General features: G+C 66.3%; 1 protein-coding gene across 4 annotated transcripts in view; it reads left to right on the top strand.

The window, feature by feature from the left end:
- The first annotated feature begins 1,381 nt into the window (after nt 1–1,381).
- Nucleotides 1,382–17,226, top strand: part of TCF7 (transcription factor 7) — a 28,267-nt gene continuing 12,422 nt past the window's right edge. For all 4 annotated transcript variants that reach the window (XM_062189160.1, XM_062189163.1, XM_062189161.1 and 1 more), the window contains exons 1-3: nt 1,382–1,621; nt 1,704–1,770; nt 2,182–2,312. In XM_062189160.1, the coding sequence (XP_062045144.1) occupies nt 1,382–1,621; nt 1,704–1,770; nt 2,182–2,312 (438 nt within the window). The remainder of the gene's footprint in view (nt 1,622–1,703; nt 1,771–2,181; nt 2,313–17,226) is intronic.

Here is a 17,226-nt window from a genome sequence, read left to right as displayed (position 1 = left end):
GCTGTGGGCAGGGTCTGCGCTCCGTGCCTCTGCAGGCTGGGCGCGGGAGCCCAGCCGCCGCCGCTCCCTGGGAAGGGAGGCAAAGCGGGCGTCCTAGGCCGGAGGTGGGGGGCCAGGCGCCCCGCGGCGCGGGCGCAGATAGGATCTGAACGCGGAGAAGCTCCGGCCCTGGCTCTTTGATCCGCGGCCAGCCAGGCTGGGCCTGCACCCGGGGGGGCGGCGCGGCTGTCTTCCGGCCTGGCTTTGCACGGCTGCCAGGGGTCCTGAGGGGCCCCGAGAGGGACAGGCGTCCAATATCCCCGCCTCCCCCGCCCCGCCCCCAGCACCCTCCGTCCCCGTCGCTCTCAAAGGAGGCGGGAGTGGCTACCCGGGAGTCCAGCACCCAAACCCGCTGGAGGACGCGGCTCCCTGCACCGCGACCTAGAAAGCCGGAGTCTTTTGTAGGTGCGCTGGCTCAGCTGAGGCCAAGCGTGCAGAAGTGGCCCGTGTGGACGCCCACGAGCCAGCCTGGAGGAGGCAGCCCGGAGCGAGGAGGGGACCCCACGGCATCCAGCCCCGAAGTTCCCGGCGCTGACCGTGCCCGGGAGAGTCGGGGGTGGGGACAGGGAAGCAGCGTGCCTGGAGGCTCCGCGAGGGGCGGGGATCCTTCCCCCGGTCCTCCCGGCCGCCGCGTTCGCGCCTCGGAGCTGCCACATGGCTAAGCGGCGCCACACGGACGTGTGATGTGCACGACCGGCGCTCGGTAAAAGGGCGACGGGGGTCTGTGTTGGCGCTGCGGGCAGGCGACCCTGAAGGAGGTCCCACATGGGCACACACAGACCGAACATGCGGCCGAGACGGGGGCTTTGGGGCGCCCCAACCCTGCCAGGGCCTAGGCCCGAAGACCTGGCACGCCCGCCGCTCAAAGCATGAGGCGCTCGGGCCCAGGGGCCAGGAGCCCAAGGGGGCCTACGGGGACCCCGCGCCCCACCAGGAGAAACCTGGGCGCGGGAGGCCTCGTCGAAGGCGGGGAAGCGGGGCCAGGCGCTCCCTGCCGAGTCCCCGCACGCGGAGGAGGGTCACCCACGCTGCCCCGCACGGCGAGCCCTTTAAGACGATGCCCAGTGGGCGCGCCCGGCGGCTCCCGGCAGAGAGGCGGGGCAGGACCGCAGCGCCCCGCCCCCGGCCGGGCCCGCCCCCGGCGCCCGCCCCGCCCCCGGCACTCGGCCGGCGGCGCCTTTGATGTGCGGACCCGCCAGCTCCCGGCCCGCGCTGCGCCCCGCGCCCTCGGCCCGCGCCCGCAGCCCGCCCAGGCGGAGGCAGCCCGCGCTCCGCCCGCCGCGCCCCGGGCTCGCAGGTCCGGACCCCGGGCTCGCCGCCCCCCGCGGCCCCGGAGCGCACCATGCCGCAGCTGGACGCCGGCGGGGGCGGCGCGGGCGGCGGCGGCGACGACCTCGGCGCGCCCGACGAGCTGCTGGCCTTCCAGGACGAGGGCGAGGAGCAGGACAAGAGCCGCGACAGCGCCGCGGGCCCCGAGCGCGACCTGGCCGAGCTCAAGTCGTCGCTCGTGAACGAGTCCGAGGGCGCTGTGGGCGGCGCGGGGGGCCCGGGGCCCGGCGCCGAGGCCGAAGTGGCGGCGGAGGTGAGCGCGCCCGCGGTGCCCGTCCCTCGGCGCCCGCCGGCCCCGCGCCCGGCCCCTCACGTCCCCTCTGCTCTCCCTGCAGGCGCTCGGGCGCGAGCACGCTCCGCAGAGGCTGTTCCCGGACAAGCTCGCCGAATCCCTGGAGGAAGGTGAGGCCCGGCCGGTGGGCGCCCAGCCCGCGGGGAGCCGGGGGCCGCGCCTCGAGGGGGCGGTGGAGCTGGGGCGGGGGCGGGCTTCCCGGGCGCCGCGGGCTCGAGTCACTTCCGGTGCCCTGACCTTTATAGGAGTAAACAGACCCCAGCCGCGGACGCTCCCCTCCTGCCCAGGTGACCTGCGGGTCCCCTGCCTTGAGGGGCGAGCGTGGGCCGAGGCTCAGCGGAGGCCGGGGCGCCCGCGCCACTTGGCACTGCGCACCCCAGGCCCGTTCCTTCTCCGGCCCCCGAGTCGACGGCAAGCCACCCCCTCCCCAACACTCCACACGCCCCCGCCCCGGCTGTTCTGCCCTGCCGAGCCGGGGTGGCCGTCGGGGCGACGGGGGTGACCGGCTGTGGCTTTTGCAGGCCTGAAGTCCCCCGAGTGCGCCGGCGCCATGTACAAGGAGACCGTGTACTCTGCCTTCAACCTGCTCATGCACTACCCGCCCGGGCCGGGGGCCGGGCAGCACCCGCACCCGCAGCCGCAGCCCCCACTGGTAAGTGGCCCCGGCAGCCCCGTGCCCGCCTTGGCCAGGTAGGTGAGGCGTGGGCAGAAGTGACATTCCGAGCCACTCTTTCTTCGCGTGCTCACAGTGGGATTCGAACCCGAAGGAGAACCTCGGACGGGCAGGAGTGGCCATCCTGGCTCCTGGCTTCCGCCTTCCCACTTGCTGGGGGCAGGTGCTGGTTCGGCACAGGTGCAGGCTTTAAGGAGCATTGGGAGCAGCGACCTCTGAGCAGGGGGCTCGGAGACCTGGGCAGCCGCCTGGCCACTCGGGAGAGCCTGCTCCCCTGGGCCGTGTCCTTGTCACAGGAGGGGGCTGGGGCCGTTCGTGGGAAGCCACCCTGGCCTGGGACACACAGGATGGGGTCTGCAGCGGCACTGCCTGGCGGTGCTGGGGAGTCGCTGGATAAGACCTGTTGAGGGCGCCGGGCTCTGGGAGGGCTGCGCGACAGTCGCACCTTCTTCCCTTGGAGCCCCAGGCCGCGGCGGTGGCAAGAGCCCGTCCTCAGGGCCTGGCTGCCGTGCAGCCGGACGTGAGGATCCCGGCCTGCCTGAGCCTACGGTGAGGTTCTGGAAGCACTGGGTTGGGAGCAGTGGGCCGGGTGGGGGGTTGCCCAGGAGGCATGGGTGGCTGCCAGGCCGCCTCAGGTCAGCGGTGAGGCGTGTGGCTCTGAGAGCGTTTCCTGCCCTCGCTGGTGGGAGGTGAGAAGACAGGTTCGGGCCTCTCCCTGGGAGCCTGGGCTGCAGCCCTGGGGGATAGCTGACCGCGCTTGAACTCTGCGGCTTGAGTGTCCCCGCCAAGTTCCCTGGCTGCTCTGTGCACAGGCAGACGGACGGCCATTAGGGTCGACCCACGATGATCCCCATCCCTACAAGGTGTGATGCTGGGGGCCTGGGGCGGGGGTCACCGTGGTAACCACCAGGAGACAAAAGGCTTGGCCCAAGAGCGTTCCCTGCAGGGCAGGGGGAGGCTGCTTGGGAGTTCCAGTCCCAGAGCCATGGGTGGTGGGGGAGGGCAAGGGGGCCATTTGGTGTCCTGTGGCTCACGTGGCTGGAGGAGGCGGAGGAGGGGCCACGGCGCCACCAGCCTGGCTGGGGTCTTCAAGTTGTACCTAAGGGTCCTTCTCAAGCCCCCCACCGTCTGGGGTGACAGGCCCCCCACCCGCCCCGCCGCAGCCCCCACTGTCCTGGGGCCCGAGAGAGAGGACAGACTCTCTGGGCCCTGGCGTGAGCTGCTGTGCGGGGCTGGGCACAAGGACAGCGCAGGGGCCCAGCAGGGACGACACTGGTGGAGGAGGATGTGTGGAGGGTGTGCTGGCATTGCGGCACTGTGGTCGGCGTCACAAGGCGGAGCAGGCCGGCCCAGTGTTCGGGGCGCACCGATCCTCTGGCGTCTCGCTCCTGTGTCTGGAGCAGGAAGACCCTCACATTGCGGGGCCAACGGGATGCTGCCTCGGGAGGTTGCTTCCAGAGCACTGCCCGGCCCCCGCGTTCACCCGAGCTGCTCCAGGGGCGTGCACATGGTCCACGCTGCACAGGTGCTCGGGGGACCTCCACACAGGCAGGCCCGAACCCTGGTGGGAGCAGCGGGCTGAGTGCCCACCGCGCCCCCCCGCCCCCGCAGGGCAGAGATATTCTTCCAGAAAGGTTCCTGCTTTTTGGTCTTTGCCCTCTTAAAGCTCCGTTCGCCTCAGGGAAATGCAAAGTTGGTTGAGCAGGCAGTGTCGGAGCATCTGGTGAGGGCTGGCAGGCAGGCGCTGGCCTGGCCCAGGAGCCATCGCTCGCTTCGTTGTGTTTGCCACGGGGTAGGGGGTAGGGAGGGGCTTAGTGCGCTGGTCCCGCACCCCACTGCAGAGGATTTCTGGGGTGAGTGGGGCCTCCTTGCCCAGGTGCGCAAGGCCTCCCGTCTGTTCAGATCCAGAAAGGGCGAAGCAGTGCTGCTGCTGCTGCTTCCCTGGGCTCCTCCTGCAGGCTGTGGCGCGAGAGGAGGCCCAGTGCTCACCGGGCAGGTGAGATGGCCAGCGCACAGGCCGGGAGCCCACAGTGGACGTGTGGTTGCCAGGGCCTGCGGGGAGAGGGCCAAGGGGAGTGGCTGCTGCTGGGCGCGGGTGCCTGCTGGAGTCGTTGCGGTGGCAGGTGCACCGTTTGGCAGCATCTGAATTGGCACCCCCGAGGGGCGGCTTCTACACGTGCGAGTTAGGTCCCAGGTCTTTATGCCGCTCAGTCTGTTGGCTCTCGCGGGGCCTCGGGGCTGGGTTTCCTGCCCTGCTCCCTGGCCACTCTGCAGGCCGAGGCAGCTGACCCTGCTCCGAGATGGACTTGCCGTGCTGAGACGGAGGAGAGCCCGGGTCCCCCCATCTGCACGAGAGAGGCACGCCCCCTCTCAGGGTGAGAGAGAGGAGTGAGCAGCGGGCAGTGCCAGTCCCAGGGAGGAGCCTGGGGGCTTGGCCCCGGCTTACTCTTCCTCCTCTGCTGTCCTGTCTTTCCCGGGGCCGGCAGAGGCCCAGCAGTAGCCCTGCCTGGAGGACCCTGTGTCCACTTTGGGTCGCGGCTGTGGGCCTAGGAGTCTGCTCCCTGTGGCCGGGGACTCCAGTGTCTGGGCCCTGTACTCTGCCCTGCCTCACCCAGGGGCCCTTGCACCCCAAGAATGCGCCCATGCCCTGGCTGAGAGAGACCCCCCTACCTTTGGTAGCCATCAGAGGCCCTTGTGTGAGATGTTGGGAGCTTAAGCCGATTTGTAAGAGGGAAAAGTCTCATGCCTCCTCATGTGCACCCCGCCCCGCCCCATCTCGCTGTTGCTTCCCCGGGCTGGGGGTGCTGAGCCAGCCACGGCCCGTGCGCAGGGCCCTTGCTCTCAGCACCTCTGTCAGTGGGCAGGAGGCCCTGTGCCATCGCTGCTTCATTGGCTTTGATTTCCTGGAGCACAAGAGCCAGAGAGAGTCCTGGGTTCCCAAAGCCGCTCCCAGTCGCCTCCCTCACCGTAGGTGCCAGGCCCCGGTCCTCGCGGTTCCGGCGCTCGCTCTGCTGGGGGGGGGGGGGGGTTGCGGCGCCCTCTCTTGCCTGGGAAGGCTGTGCTGTGAGCCCTTCCCTCAGCTGCGAGGGGGCTCCCACGCCAGTGCCAGTGCTGCCCTAAGGAGGCCCTTCCTGCAGACCCTGGCTTAGCTGGGCTTCCTGCCCCGCCCTGTCCCCAGGGCCAGGAGTCAGGCTGTGGGTTAGGGCGGCCTGCCCACGCCGCGGAGGGGCCAGTGCGAGGTAGCCGGGCTAAGACCTGGGGTTCTGCCCCCGGCTTTACCAGGGCCCCAGCCAGCTGGCGAGTAGGGATGTCGGTACAAGCTCTTCCCACCGCCTTGGTTGCTCCGAGCGGGGTGAAGATGGGAGGGCGAGGGCGGCCGTCTCAGGCTGCTGAGACCACACTGCGCGCCCTGCCCCTTGCGAGAAGGGAGCGGGAGCTGAGCCTGGGCCCGGGGTGGGGACGTAGGTTTGCAGTGACAGCGCAGAGCTTGGGCGGGGCCGGGGTGGGCGGCAGCTGCGGGCCGAGGCCGTGCAGCCACACCCCCTCACACCTTGTGGTGGGTGCTTCCTGCTGCTGTGTACAAACACAGCTCCCCTGGAGGAAACAGGTGCTGTGCCGGCCTCGGCGCCCCCGCCCCTGCCGGACAGCGTGGGAGTCTCGGGAACCACCTCCTGCAGGGGGCCCGCGAGGCCGGGAAGGAAGGGGGCTGGCCAGGGCCCCTTGGGTAGGGAGCACAGGGACAGAAAGCCCCCGTGCTGCTGCGGCTGGGGTAGGCCACTCCCTTTCTGCACCTCTGTTTGCTCCGCTGACAGGACAGCGAGGGCTCCTACCTCAGTGCACACAGTAGGTGCTTTGTGACTGGACGCTCCTGTTATACTGTGTAGACCCTGTTCCGCGTCCATGGCCTCCCAAGGCTGTGGCTGGAGCGCTTGTCCGGCTCGGGAAGCCAGCCCCCGTGGGCAGTGCCGCCTGGCTCGTCCGTCCCAGCTGGCGTGGGCCGAGCCTCTCCCGTATACCAGGTCTGCACCGGGACGGAGGGGGAGGCTCCCGCCACACTTCCTGAGCAGGCACAGCGTTGAGGAGGGGACGGGACTCCTGCTAGGGCTCCCACTGGCTCCAGGGTCCCGGATGAGGGCTGGGGCAGGCCAGTGGGGGCAGCTGAGAGGCTTCCAGCCCAGGAGCCTGCGCAGGGGGAGTGGGAGCAGGCTCTCGGTGGGCAGTGTGCTCACGAAAGGCAGAAGTTAGCTCCCAGCCGCTGAAAGAGCAGCCCCGAGTCTGGTTGTGTGAGTGCTGTAGGGGAGACTGGGGTTGTCCTAGCCCCTGACCTGAATGCCCACACAGCGCTGGTCCCAGCTGTGGCATGTCAGCATCGCGCACGGGCAGGGTGGTGCCTCCCTGCAGGTGGTTTGAGCTGGACAGCGAGGCCTGGGGCAGGTGGACCCTGGGAGAGGCAGGGGTGACTGAAAGAAAGCGAGCAGGACCGAGGGAAGGGCAGGCCTGGGGCCGGGGGGACCCACGGGTGCTGGGCAAGGGGACTCTGCTGCCCACAGGGGTCTCAGCTGCGAGGGGGCTCCCACGCCAGTGCCAGTGCCGCCCTAAGGAGGCCCTTCCTGCAGACCCTGGCTTAGCTGGGCTTCCTGCCCCACCCTGTCCCCAGGGCCAGGAGTCAGGCTGTGGGTTAGGGCGGCCTGCCCATGCCGCGGAGGGGCCAGTGCGAGGTAGCCGGGCTGAGGCCTGGGGTTCTGCCCCCGGCTTTACCAGGGCCCCAGCGAGAGGGCCTCCCCCGGCATTTGACCAGGCTCTGCCCTCTGCTGACTGAGGGAAACCGCACCCCAAGGGTCAGGGGCTGGATTAGCTCCCACAGCGCGGCCACAGTTCCACAGGGTACCGTGAGCACCTCTGACGGCTGCTGTTTCTGGCCGCGCTCTGGTCCCCGGGCCCTGGAGAGGGTCTCTGAGAGCCCAGGTGAGCCTCAGACGTGCGCCTCATCTCCCAGACCTGTCACGCTTGGGCTTGGGACCTGGGAAGCCACCTCCCTCGTGAAAAGGAGAGGCCCGCATCCGCCTCGGCACGCAGGCAGGCAAGCAGTCTGTGCCGGGCATGCCCTGCTCAGAGGTCCCGTCTCCCGTGCCGAAGGGCGTGACCCCTGCTGGCTGGGAGCCCTGGCCTGGGGCCGCGCTGGGGGAGGCTGCCCTCTCGCCCCACCCGTCCCACCCATGGAGGCCGCCTGCACCGTGCCAACTGATTGCGTCACAGCCCCAAGCCAGCCTGGTGGCACTGTCTTCAGTCGGTGGCCCTGGCTCCCCAGCCAGAACTCCCTGGAGATCAGAGGAGCAGACGCTGCCAAATCAGCTTCCCCCTAAACGCTCCCCCCACCCCGAAACAGCCAGCTCCCAGCTCGCGCTCCAAGAGCCAGGGGGCTGCCCGCCCCCGCGCCCTGTGTGTGGCAGAGGCTGTGGGCACAGATGGACAGGACATGGCCCCGAGGGCTGTGTGCAGTCAGGGCTGGATGCCAGCAGTGGCCAGGTCCCTCCCTCCCAGAACATCCCATTTCCCCCCGCGGGCAGGGGGCTGACACCTTTGCTTGTGTGACTCCGGCAGACCTGTTAACCTTGCGGGGCCTGTTGCCCCTCTGCCTGGGGTGGCCATGCAGGGCCCATGGTTCTGCTGTGTCTTGGCCAAGAGGCCTGCTGGTTGGTGGGCTGCGGGAGGGGTCTCCAGGGCCAGGTGACGGGAGTCGGGTGGGGCTGCTGACTCCCTCCGACCTGGCCCTGGTGGCTGGCTGAGATGCGTTACCACGCTCTGTCAGCTCCACGGCGTTGGCCACATGAAAGCCTAGTGCCTAAAAATAGCCGCTCCCAGGGGACGCCCACAGTGGCAGGGCTCAGCTGACCTCAGCATGCACACCCACCGCCGGGCCACCTCCCTCTCCAGGGAGCCCCGGCTGGCAGGGCCACGCCTGCCCACGCTGCCCATGCAGGCGGCCGCTGCCTGGGGCCACTTCATCAGCGCACGGATCTCACCCTGCGGGTGAGGGCTTGGAGCCTTGAAGCCCACCCTGGGCAGGGTGTGGAGGAACTCAGGGGAGGCCCCTGAGGGTGAGGCTGTGGCCTCGCAGGCTCCGTCACGCCCACTTGTCCACGCCTGCACTGCCCGTGGGAAGCTCGAGGGAAAGCCGTGGGAACGTCTCGCAGAGAGCACGCTGAGGGAGGCCCGGGGAGGGGGCTGCCGGCAGATGGCAGACAGTGGGGCCACACCGGGGTGCCTGTGAGCCGAGGGCAGGGCCTGCCCGGGGCCCCGGGGCCCTGCGGCCAGCACACTGAGCAGAGGCCAGGGGCGGCCCGGGGCCCGAGAGCTGCCAGGGTTGACTCTGCCCTGCGCTCTGTGGGTTCCCTCTCAGCACAGTCTCTGACCAACTGCAAACCACTCTTTTCCCTAAAAATAAACACGCTTATGGGGTTGGGGCAAGCTTTGTAGCTATCAAAGGAAATAATAGGGTGTTTAAGAAAATTACATTGCATTTTAAATAACCAGCATGGAAGTCATTAAGTTGGAAGTTTCATTCAAATCAGATGGCTCTGTGGCCGGCCTGGTGGCTGGGCGGGCGGAGGCTGGGTGGGCCCTCGGAGACGCTGCGGGCGTGCAGCCGGGGCCCAGGCGGGGCTGGCCGCTGAGTGTGTGCCCGCGTGTGTGTGTGCCCGCTGCGGCAGCCACCCCGGAGCTGGCTGGCCAGCTTTGAAGCAGTGTGCGGCCTGGAGCCGCCCAGCTGTGGTGGGGGCGTGTGGACAGATGACGTGGGGGAGAGCCAAGGCCACGAGGGCAGGGACTTCAGGGATGGCAGTTGGGGACTGACAGGGCTGTGGCGGACCTGTGAGAGCTGTGGGCCACACCTGTCCACTCTTGGACTCCCGGAACCTAGCAGCAGGCCTAGCACGGAGTGGGCGCTCAGTGCGCAGCTGCAGGAAGAGCAGCAGGAGCCGTGATCGCCAGTGTGTTGAGAACGCGCCGAGGGTCAGGCTGTGCCGGGAGCTTTTTTGCGTATTCGTCTTTATATTTACTTGAGAGATCTCCCATCCAGCGGCTCCTTCTCCAGTGACTGGCCTGCCTGGGCCTGGGCCAGGTTACAGCAGGAGCTCCATGCGGGTCTCCCCCGTGGGTGGCAGTCTCCAGGGTTTGAGCCTCCCAGGATGCTTTAGCAGGGAGCCGGATCAGAGGCGGGGCCCTGATACTCAGGTATGGGAACCGTACCCGCTGCAGCAGTGTCTGCCTCCGCGCCAGAGGCTGTTCCTTGCCGTGTTGCCGTGCTGAGACCCTCGCCAGAAGCCAAGAAAGTTATCACTCCCACTTCGCAGATGGGGAAACTGAGGTGTGGAGAGGTGAAGAATGTGCTCGTACCGGGCACAGCCAGGATTTGCACTCAGTTCTCTTGCTTCAAAGCCATGCTCCTCGCCGCTCTGCCCCATTGGCTCTAGAATGCATGGGGATGGGGCGACGCAGGCTGAGGCGCTGGTCTCCGCCTCTGGGGTTCGTGGTCTGGAGGATCTGGGTCCAGCTGTATTCTGGCCCCAAGGAAGGACCTTCTCACTGCTCCTCCCGGGGTAAGGTCAGAGCTCACAGGGCCAAAAGGGCTGCATCTCTTAGTTGGGAGGCAGAAGTCGGGGCTTCTAGAAGGGAGAGCTGGGAAGGTGAGCGCAGATGACACTTAGAATGGAGTCCTCCGTTCTGGCTTCGCTCCTCACTCAGCCCTGCTGGACCTCTCTGGGCTGGGGGCCTTCTTTTTTTTTTTTTTTTTTTTTGACAGGCAGAGTGGATAGTGAGAGAGAGAGAGAGAAAGGTCTTCCTTTGCCGTTGGTTCACCCTCCAATGGCTGCTGCGGCCGGCGCATCACACTGATCCGAAGCCAGGAGCCAGGTGCTTATCCTGGTCTCCCATGGGGTGCAGGGCCCAAGCACTTGGGCCATCCTCCACTGTCCTCCCGGGCCATAGCAGAGAGCTGGCCTGGAAGAGGAGCAACCGGGATAGAATCCGGCGCCCCAACCAGGACTAGAACCCGGTATGCCGGCGCTGCAGGCGGAGGATTAGCCTATTGAGCTGTGGCGTTGGCCGCCGGGGGCCTTCTTGTCGGTGGTTTGTGGTTCGCCGAGACGGTTTCCCAGGCCCTGGTCACTGGGAGTGGCCGCACTAAGGAAGCAGGAGGAGTCCCACGGCACAGGTGCTGCCCATGAGAAAGCTGCTTTGGAGCCATGACCCAAGGCTTTTTATTTTAATTAATTTATTTGTTAATTTGAAAGGCAGAGCGTCAGAGAGAAGGAAAGACAGAGTGTTCTGTCTTCTGGTTCACTCCCCAGCAGGGTTGGGCCAGGAACTCCATGTTGGTCTCCCACATGGGTGCGGGGGGCCCAAGTTCCTGGGCCATCTTCCACTGCCTTCCCAGGCACATAGCAGGGATTGGATGGGAACCGGCGCACACACGGGATGCCGACGTCACCTGCTGTGCCCAGCGCCGGCCCCACAGGGGCATTTTCAGGGCGATTCCTTCCGCACTACCCCTCTGCTTTGCACCACCTCACCATGCTCGCTGGAAGTCAGGACCCTGTGAATTGGCCCGAGAGCAGTCAGGCATCTGGCCAAGGAAATCAAGGTTCAGCGGCCATGACCTGGCCAGAGCTGGCTTTCCTGAAAAGCCTTTGTCTGGGGACTTGGTTGCTTTTGTTCCCCCTCCCCTCCCCGCCCTTTTATTTTGCTCTTGATTAAGTGAAAAGAGTATTAGCAAATTCGCCTATCATCGTCACGAGGCGTGGAGAGACTTGGGCTCCATAGGTGCTGCAGGAGGACTGGAACCCAGGTCTCAGCGGTATTCCCTGCTCTTCCCACGATGCCACCCAGCTCCTAAGGTGACCCCCGCATGTCTCCTGCATGTCTGAGCTAGCTGTTTTGGTGTGGTTCTGTGTGAGGTTCCCTAACTGGTCCTCATCGGGGGGCTGTGCCTTAGGGTCCTGGCGCCCTCCTCCTGGTCATCACGCCCGGGTCAGCGGCTGGGGCAGGAGCCTGCATCAGCTGCTCAGTGCCTGTGGATAAACCACTGCACCGGGGCCAGAGCCCCGAGGGCCTGCACTGGCAGTAGCTGCGGGGGTTTGGGTGAGTGAGCGCCCTGACCGTGGCCTCAGGGCAGAACTGAACCCTGGGGCTGACAGAGGATCTAAACTGACCAGGCCCCTCAGGAGACCCCTGCTTGTCTTTGCTCCTTATCCCACCTCAGGCCAGTGCTGGCCGTCCGCCCTGCTCAGCGCTCCCAGCCCAGCCTCCCTGCCAGGCAGCGCGCTCGTCCAGCGGCTCTCCCTGCCCCCGTGCACAGGAAGCCGGCAAGGCTCGGGCCACGTCCCAGGGAGCGATGGCCTCTTGGGCTTCTTTTTGACATTTGTGACCAAGAACCAAAATTGCCTTCGGGGGCAGGGCACATACAGCTCCTTTTTGAAAAATCCATGGAAAACGTGATTGTAGAAAGCCTGTTAATGTCTTCTTACCTTTCCGTTCTCTTTCCCAACGCCACTCTTGGGCCGGGTGCAGCCACACTGGCGGCCGCTTTGTCTGGAGCAAGGCCCTTAGCCAGGGGTTGGCGGCGCATGGGACCCGGGACTGGAGGGGCAGGCCACGCGCGGGCCTGGATCCGCACCCAGAGACCTGCCTGTCACTGTCCTCATCTACGGAGTGCGAGGCAGAGCACACAGGAGTAGGGCCGGGGCGGGGGGGGGGGGCGGGGGGGGGGCGGGGTGCGGCTGGTGGCTGCAGAGCCGAGGCGCTGCTACAGTCGGGCTGCCGCCTGCTTTCCTGCCCCTCCTGCCAGAGCCAGGCTGGCTTCTGCGGCTGCATGGTGGATGGTGGGCGCCACAGAGGGGCTGAGTGAGTGACGGGCAGATGCCGCCCCGGGCTGCAAGGCCCCCCTGCGTCAGGAGCATCGAGCAGCAGCTCCCGGAAGCTTACATTTTCCTCTGAAAACATCCTGTCTGGAGGGGCGTTCACTTCAAAGAGGAGGAAGGAGGACGCAAGCAAACACACGCGTAGAAACCACTGGAGGCCACAGGCCAGGCTTCTCAGCTCGGGTGGGCCCGGCGCGCCCTGAGGGTGAGGGTGCTTCGGGGTCAGGCTGGGCCTCGAGCAGGCCTGTGGTTTGCCAGGGCTGCATGCTGGGGCGTCAGCCCGCACCTCTGCTGTGGCAAGGCCAGGCACTGGTGGACTGGCCACGCATACCTGGCAGGGCTCTGGCAACCATGGTAACAGCCTTGTGCCCGCAGGCGGGGCTGAACCTCATGGTCCACGAGGGTGTGACCCAGCCAGCCCCCAGCCCGTGCAGCTCAGCTGGCCATGCAGCCACGGCTCTGTGCTCTGCAGTGGGTGTCTGGCACAGGGCGTCCAGCACACTGTGGGCGGGGAGCTTGAGGCCCGTCCTCTGCAGAGCACTGTGTCCTGGGCAGCAGGGCCCAAGGGCGGGGGCTGGGGATAACAGGGCCAGCAGGCTCAGCGGGACTGAGAGGGTCTCTGCAGGGGTGAGGTCTGCATGTGAGCCTCCTTTGGAAGGTGTGGGGTCCTGCCTCTTCTGAGAAGTTCATTGTCATGGTCTGAGCCTTGGGGAGCATCCCCCACAGCTGCTGGGTGTGGCACAAGGCACCAGTGCTGCTGTGGGGCTGCTTGGTGGGGCCTGGAGCCCGAAGCCAGAGCCGATCACAGCCAGGGAGCCTGCCTGGGGATGGACACGCCCAGCTCCCGGCAGTGCAGAAAGAGAAATGAGAACTGGAAGCATCCTCCTGAGCAGGCCGTCCTCAGGTTGTGTAGGGGCGGGGCCTGCCCATGCTTCCCACCCTGGGTGCTTTCTCTGACGAGGACAGGGGCACCGTGTGAGTATCAGCTGCTCTGATTTCGACTGAGTACTGCAGGCAGGGCAGGACAAGGCGGCGGCCAGGGGGTATCAGGGGACATGTAGGATGTCCCCTGACTCGAAGCAGTGGCTCCTCCTCCTCCTCCCTCGGCCTCAGCCGTGTGCTTCTGTGACCCTGTGCCAGGGTACTTTTTTTTTTTTTTTTTTTCGACAGAGTTAGAAAGAGAGAAAGGTCCTCCTTTTCTTTTCTTTCTTTTTTTTTTTTTTTTGACAGGCCGAGTGGACAGAGAGACAGAGAGAAAGGTCTTCCTTTGCCGTTGGTTCACCCTCCAAAGGCCACCGCGGCTGGCGCGCTGCGGCCAGTGCACCACGCTGATCCGAAGGCAGGAGCCAGGTGCTTCTCTTGGTCTCCCATGGGGTGCAGGGCCCAAGCACTTGGGCCATCCTCCACTGCCTTCCCGGGCCACAGCAGAGAGCTGGCCTGCAAGAGGGGCAACCGGGACAGAATCCGGCGCCCCGACCGGGACTAGAACCCGGGGTGCCAACGCCGCAGGCGGAGGATTAGCCTATTGAGCTGTGGTGCCGGCCAAGCTCCTGCTTTTCTGTTGGTTCACCCCCCAAATGGCCGCTTTGGCCGGCACTGCACCAATCTGAAGCCAGAAGCCAGGTGCTTCCCCCTGATCTCCCATGTGGGTGCAGAGACCCAAGCACTTGGGCCATCCTCCACTGTCTTCCCAGGCCACAGAAGAGAGCTGGACTGGAAGAGGAGCAACCGGGACTAGAACCTGGCGCCCATATGGGATGCCGGCGCTGCAGGCAGAGGATTAACCAAGTGAGCCATGGCGCTGGCCCCGCCAGGGCGCTTTATCCAGGCCTGCCAGCCTGGGTGCACTCCCCCTCCGCCCCTCACTGCGGGGACCCACCTTTGGAGGCCCCATTTGAATCCATCCAGTGGAAGCAGGGCACAGTCACAGACCACGGGAGGGGCAGGCACTCAAGGAAGTGGGCAACCTCGGTGCCACGGGGTCCGCGCCGCAGCAGGGCAGGGCTGGGAGAGGCTCCGGGAGGAAGTCTCATTCTTATCGGCCTGACAGATAGGAACTGGCCGAGCCATGTGGGGGAAGTGTCTGGCACAGAATGAGGGAGGGGGATGGCAGGGGCACGGCTGGCTGGCATCCCTCGAGACGCTGGGCGCCCAGAAGCAGGCTGGTGCTGACCTGGTGGAGGGCTGCGTGAGCGGACGCGGCGCTCTCGCTGAGCCAAGCCTGGAAGGGTCGGTCAGGCGGTCACGTGTGGCATTTGTATCACTGGTTTTCATCTCTGGGCACTTGGCAAACAGAAAGTAGCCACTTGACTGGTCACCCTCTGCCTCAGAAGGGGCGTGAGGTGCGAGATGTGGAACAGGCACTGGGATCAGCGTTGTGCCTGAGGGGCCCGAAGTCACAGTTCCACGGCAGAGCAGCAGGCACGGACGGGGAGGCGCTGACGCGGAGCCGGCGCCCGGGCAGTGGGACCTGGCTGGGACCCTGGGAGTATGTCTGCTGCCACCGGGCAGGCAGGCAGGTATGGCAGAACCTCCTGGAGCCTTTTTAGGGTCAGGGAAGTACGGGCTGGGCTGCAGAAGGAAGAGGCTGTTTAGGACTGGGCACCCGCCTTGCCCCTGCTCCCTGCTGTTGTGTCCACAGCACCCATAGAGCCTTCGCAGTGTACGGAGAGGCACCGACCTCTGCCACTTACCAGCTGGCTGGCCCGTTCCCTCGGTTTCCCTCACTGTCAGATGGGGACAGTGCCTGTTTTAGGAGCATCTGAGTTGAAGGGTGGAGGGCTGGGAACACGCCGTTCCGTGTGCCTGAGCTGTCCTTGCCTAGCAGAGTGGGCGCTCAGGGCACACACCCAGACTGGACGGCGGCAGCCATGCACTGGGGGTCCTGGGCTGGGGAGCCTCTCCTGGCACAGCCCTGCGCTGGGGAGGCCTTCTCGTGGGCTGCTCCGCTCCATGCGTCCCCGCGGTCCCTCGGGCTTGTGGCCACAGGAAACAGCAACTTTCTTTGCTGGGAAAGTGCTGTCGGGGCAGGCGGTGGGGGTTTTCGAAGCCAACTGTCAGAGGTGAGGGAGTTTCTCTACCGGCGGGGGCAAGGGCCCCCGACGCGCTCACAGCCTCTGCGCAGGCCGCTGCGGTCTGCAGGGAAAATGCCGGCTGTGTTTATTTTTCACCTGTGCCTGCAGGAAGTGGGGGACTCGGCGGGGAGGGGGCAGGAGACCTCAGAGCGGAGGAGACCCACCTCAGGAGTCCCCCCTCCTCACCCCCTGCCTGGCTAGAGGAAGACTTCCTAGTCATGGACTACCAGAAACATCCCAGAGGGATGAGCAGCAGCCTGTGGGCTGTAGACGTGGGTCAGCGCCAGGGAGAGCCGTGCAGGCGCAGGACGTTCCGGGAGTCTGGGCTGTGGTTGCGTCATCCATTCTGCCATGCTCTGAGCGCCTACTGCATGCCCAGCCCTGTGTGTGGAACTCTGCCCTCAGACCCATGAGCTCATGCCACTGAGGTGCTTCCTTCCCTTGGGGCTGGGCACAGGCATCATCAGGTGGGGGGGGAGGGAGAGCTCCAGCCACTGGGCTCCCCATGGACACGCCAGGCCCCAGGCGACTCCACCCTGCTGTCTGGGCAGCCTGGCCCTGGAACAGCCTTGTGCCAAGGCCCTGGAGCAGGACGTTCGGGGGGGTGGGGCCTGGGCCAGATGATTGTCCTTGGCCACCGCCACCAACAGAAGGGGCTGGAGAGTGAGGCTAGGAGGCAGCCTGCATGAACGTGGGGAGGACTGGCCGGGCTCTCAGTGCCCTGCCCCAGAGCCCTGGCCAGCCCAGGACCTCCAGCTGCCCAGGGGTTCTCGGCTGCACACTGCCGACCCAGCACTCCTCCCATGGCTTGGCTGCCCGCTCCTGTTGAGTGATGTTTTCCCCCAGACCCCAGGGAAGGCTGCTAGTAGACAGGAGGAAGCCGCTGCCTACCAGGCGGCCCCCACCCCTCTATGGACATGGCAGACCGGTGGCTGTCAGCTGAGCCACTTGGTCTGAGGGTTGCTGGACCTGGCCTTTGTTGTGACCTGGGCAAGGCCTGGTGCGGCCAGGCAGGCTCAGTGCTGGCGTCAGTTCCGGCGGAGGGCTGTTCAGGATTTCCTGGCTGATGCTGGCCCTCCGTGCGTAGGTAGGGGAGGTTTACTGAGAAGCCTGCTGTGCAGCCCCTCGCTGCCATGAAACACTCTCCCGCCTCTGGTCAGAGAGCAGACCGCGTGGCCGTCGCTTCCTAGAGCGGGCACCTCGAACCTGGGCTTCCCAGACTCTCAGCTGCCACCTCGGCCAGCTAAGTCCAGTCTGTCCTAAGGTGAACGAGCCAGAACCAAGGCTGGATGGCGGGAGCTGCGGAGGGTGCTGGTTTCACCTGTTGGTCTGGGGCTCAAGGCATTTGTGCCCTTAGGGGGAATGTGTCTGCCATGGTCCAGTGTTTGTGACGGAGTGGACCCTGAGGCTGTCTCCCTGCCCTCAGCTGGCACAGGGCCTGGTCAGGGCTGGTGCCATCTGGCCAACACCGTCCTGGGAACCTGTCTGGCAAAGAGGCCCCTGAGGGTTTCCAGGAAGCTTCCCACCTTAGTAGGTCCTGGGCTCCTGCTCCCAGGGTGTTTGCAGCTGGGAGCTGTGAGTTGGGCAGGACGGATTGTCTCATCCCCATTTTACAAGGGGACTTGAGGCCCAGAGAAGGGATCCAAAAGGTACAGCATCCCTCAGTGAAACGGTCAGCAAGCCTCCAGCTGGGCTTCCCACCTGGTTCCAAGATTCGGCACAAAAATGCCACCTGTGTGGTGCGCGGAGAAGGCTGCTAGAGGCCAAAGACTGCCCCGGCGGTCCTGAGCGCATAAGCACAGAGGGGGCAGCGGGTGCCGGGGTTGGGGATGGAGCAGGGGCTTTGCAGGCCTCAGGGGCAGAGAGACAGCGAAGGAGGCCACTGGGGCCTTCGGGCCGAGC

Source organism: Lepus europaeus, chromosome 4 (genome assembly GCF_033115175.1).
Source record: "Lepus europaeus isolate LE1 chromosome 4, mLepTim1.pri, whole genome shotgun sequence".
Taxonomy (NCBI): Eukaryota; Metazoa; Chordata; class Mammalia; order Lagomorpha; family Leporidae; genus Lepus; species Lepus europaeus.
This window is presented reverse-complemented; position numbering and strand designations above follow the sequence as displayed.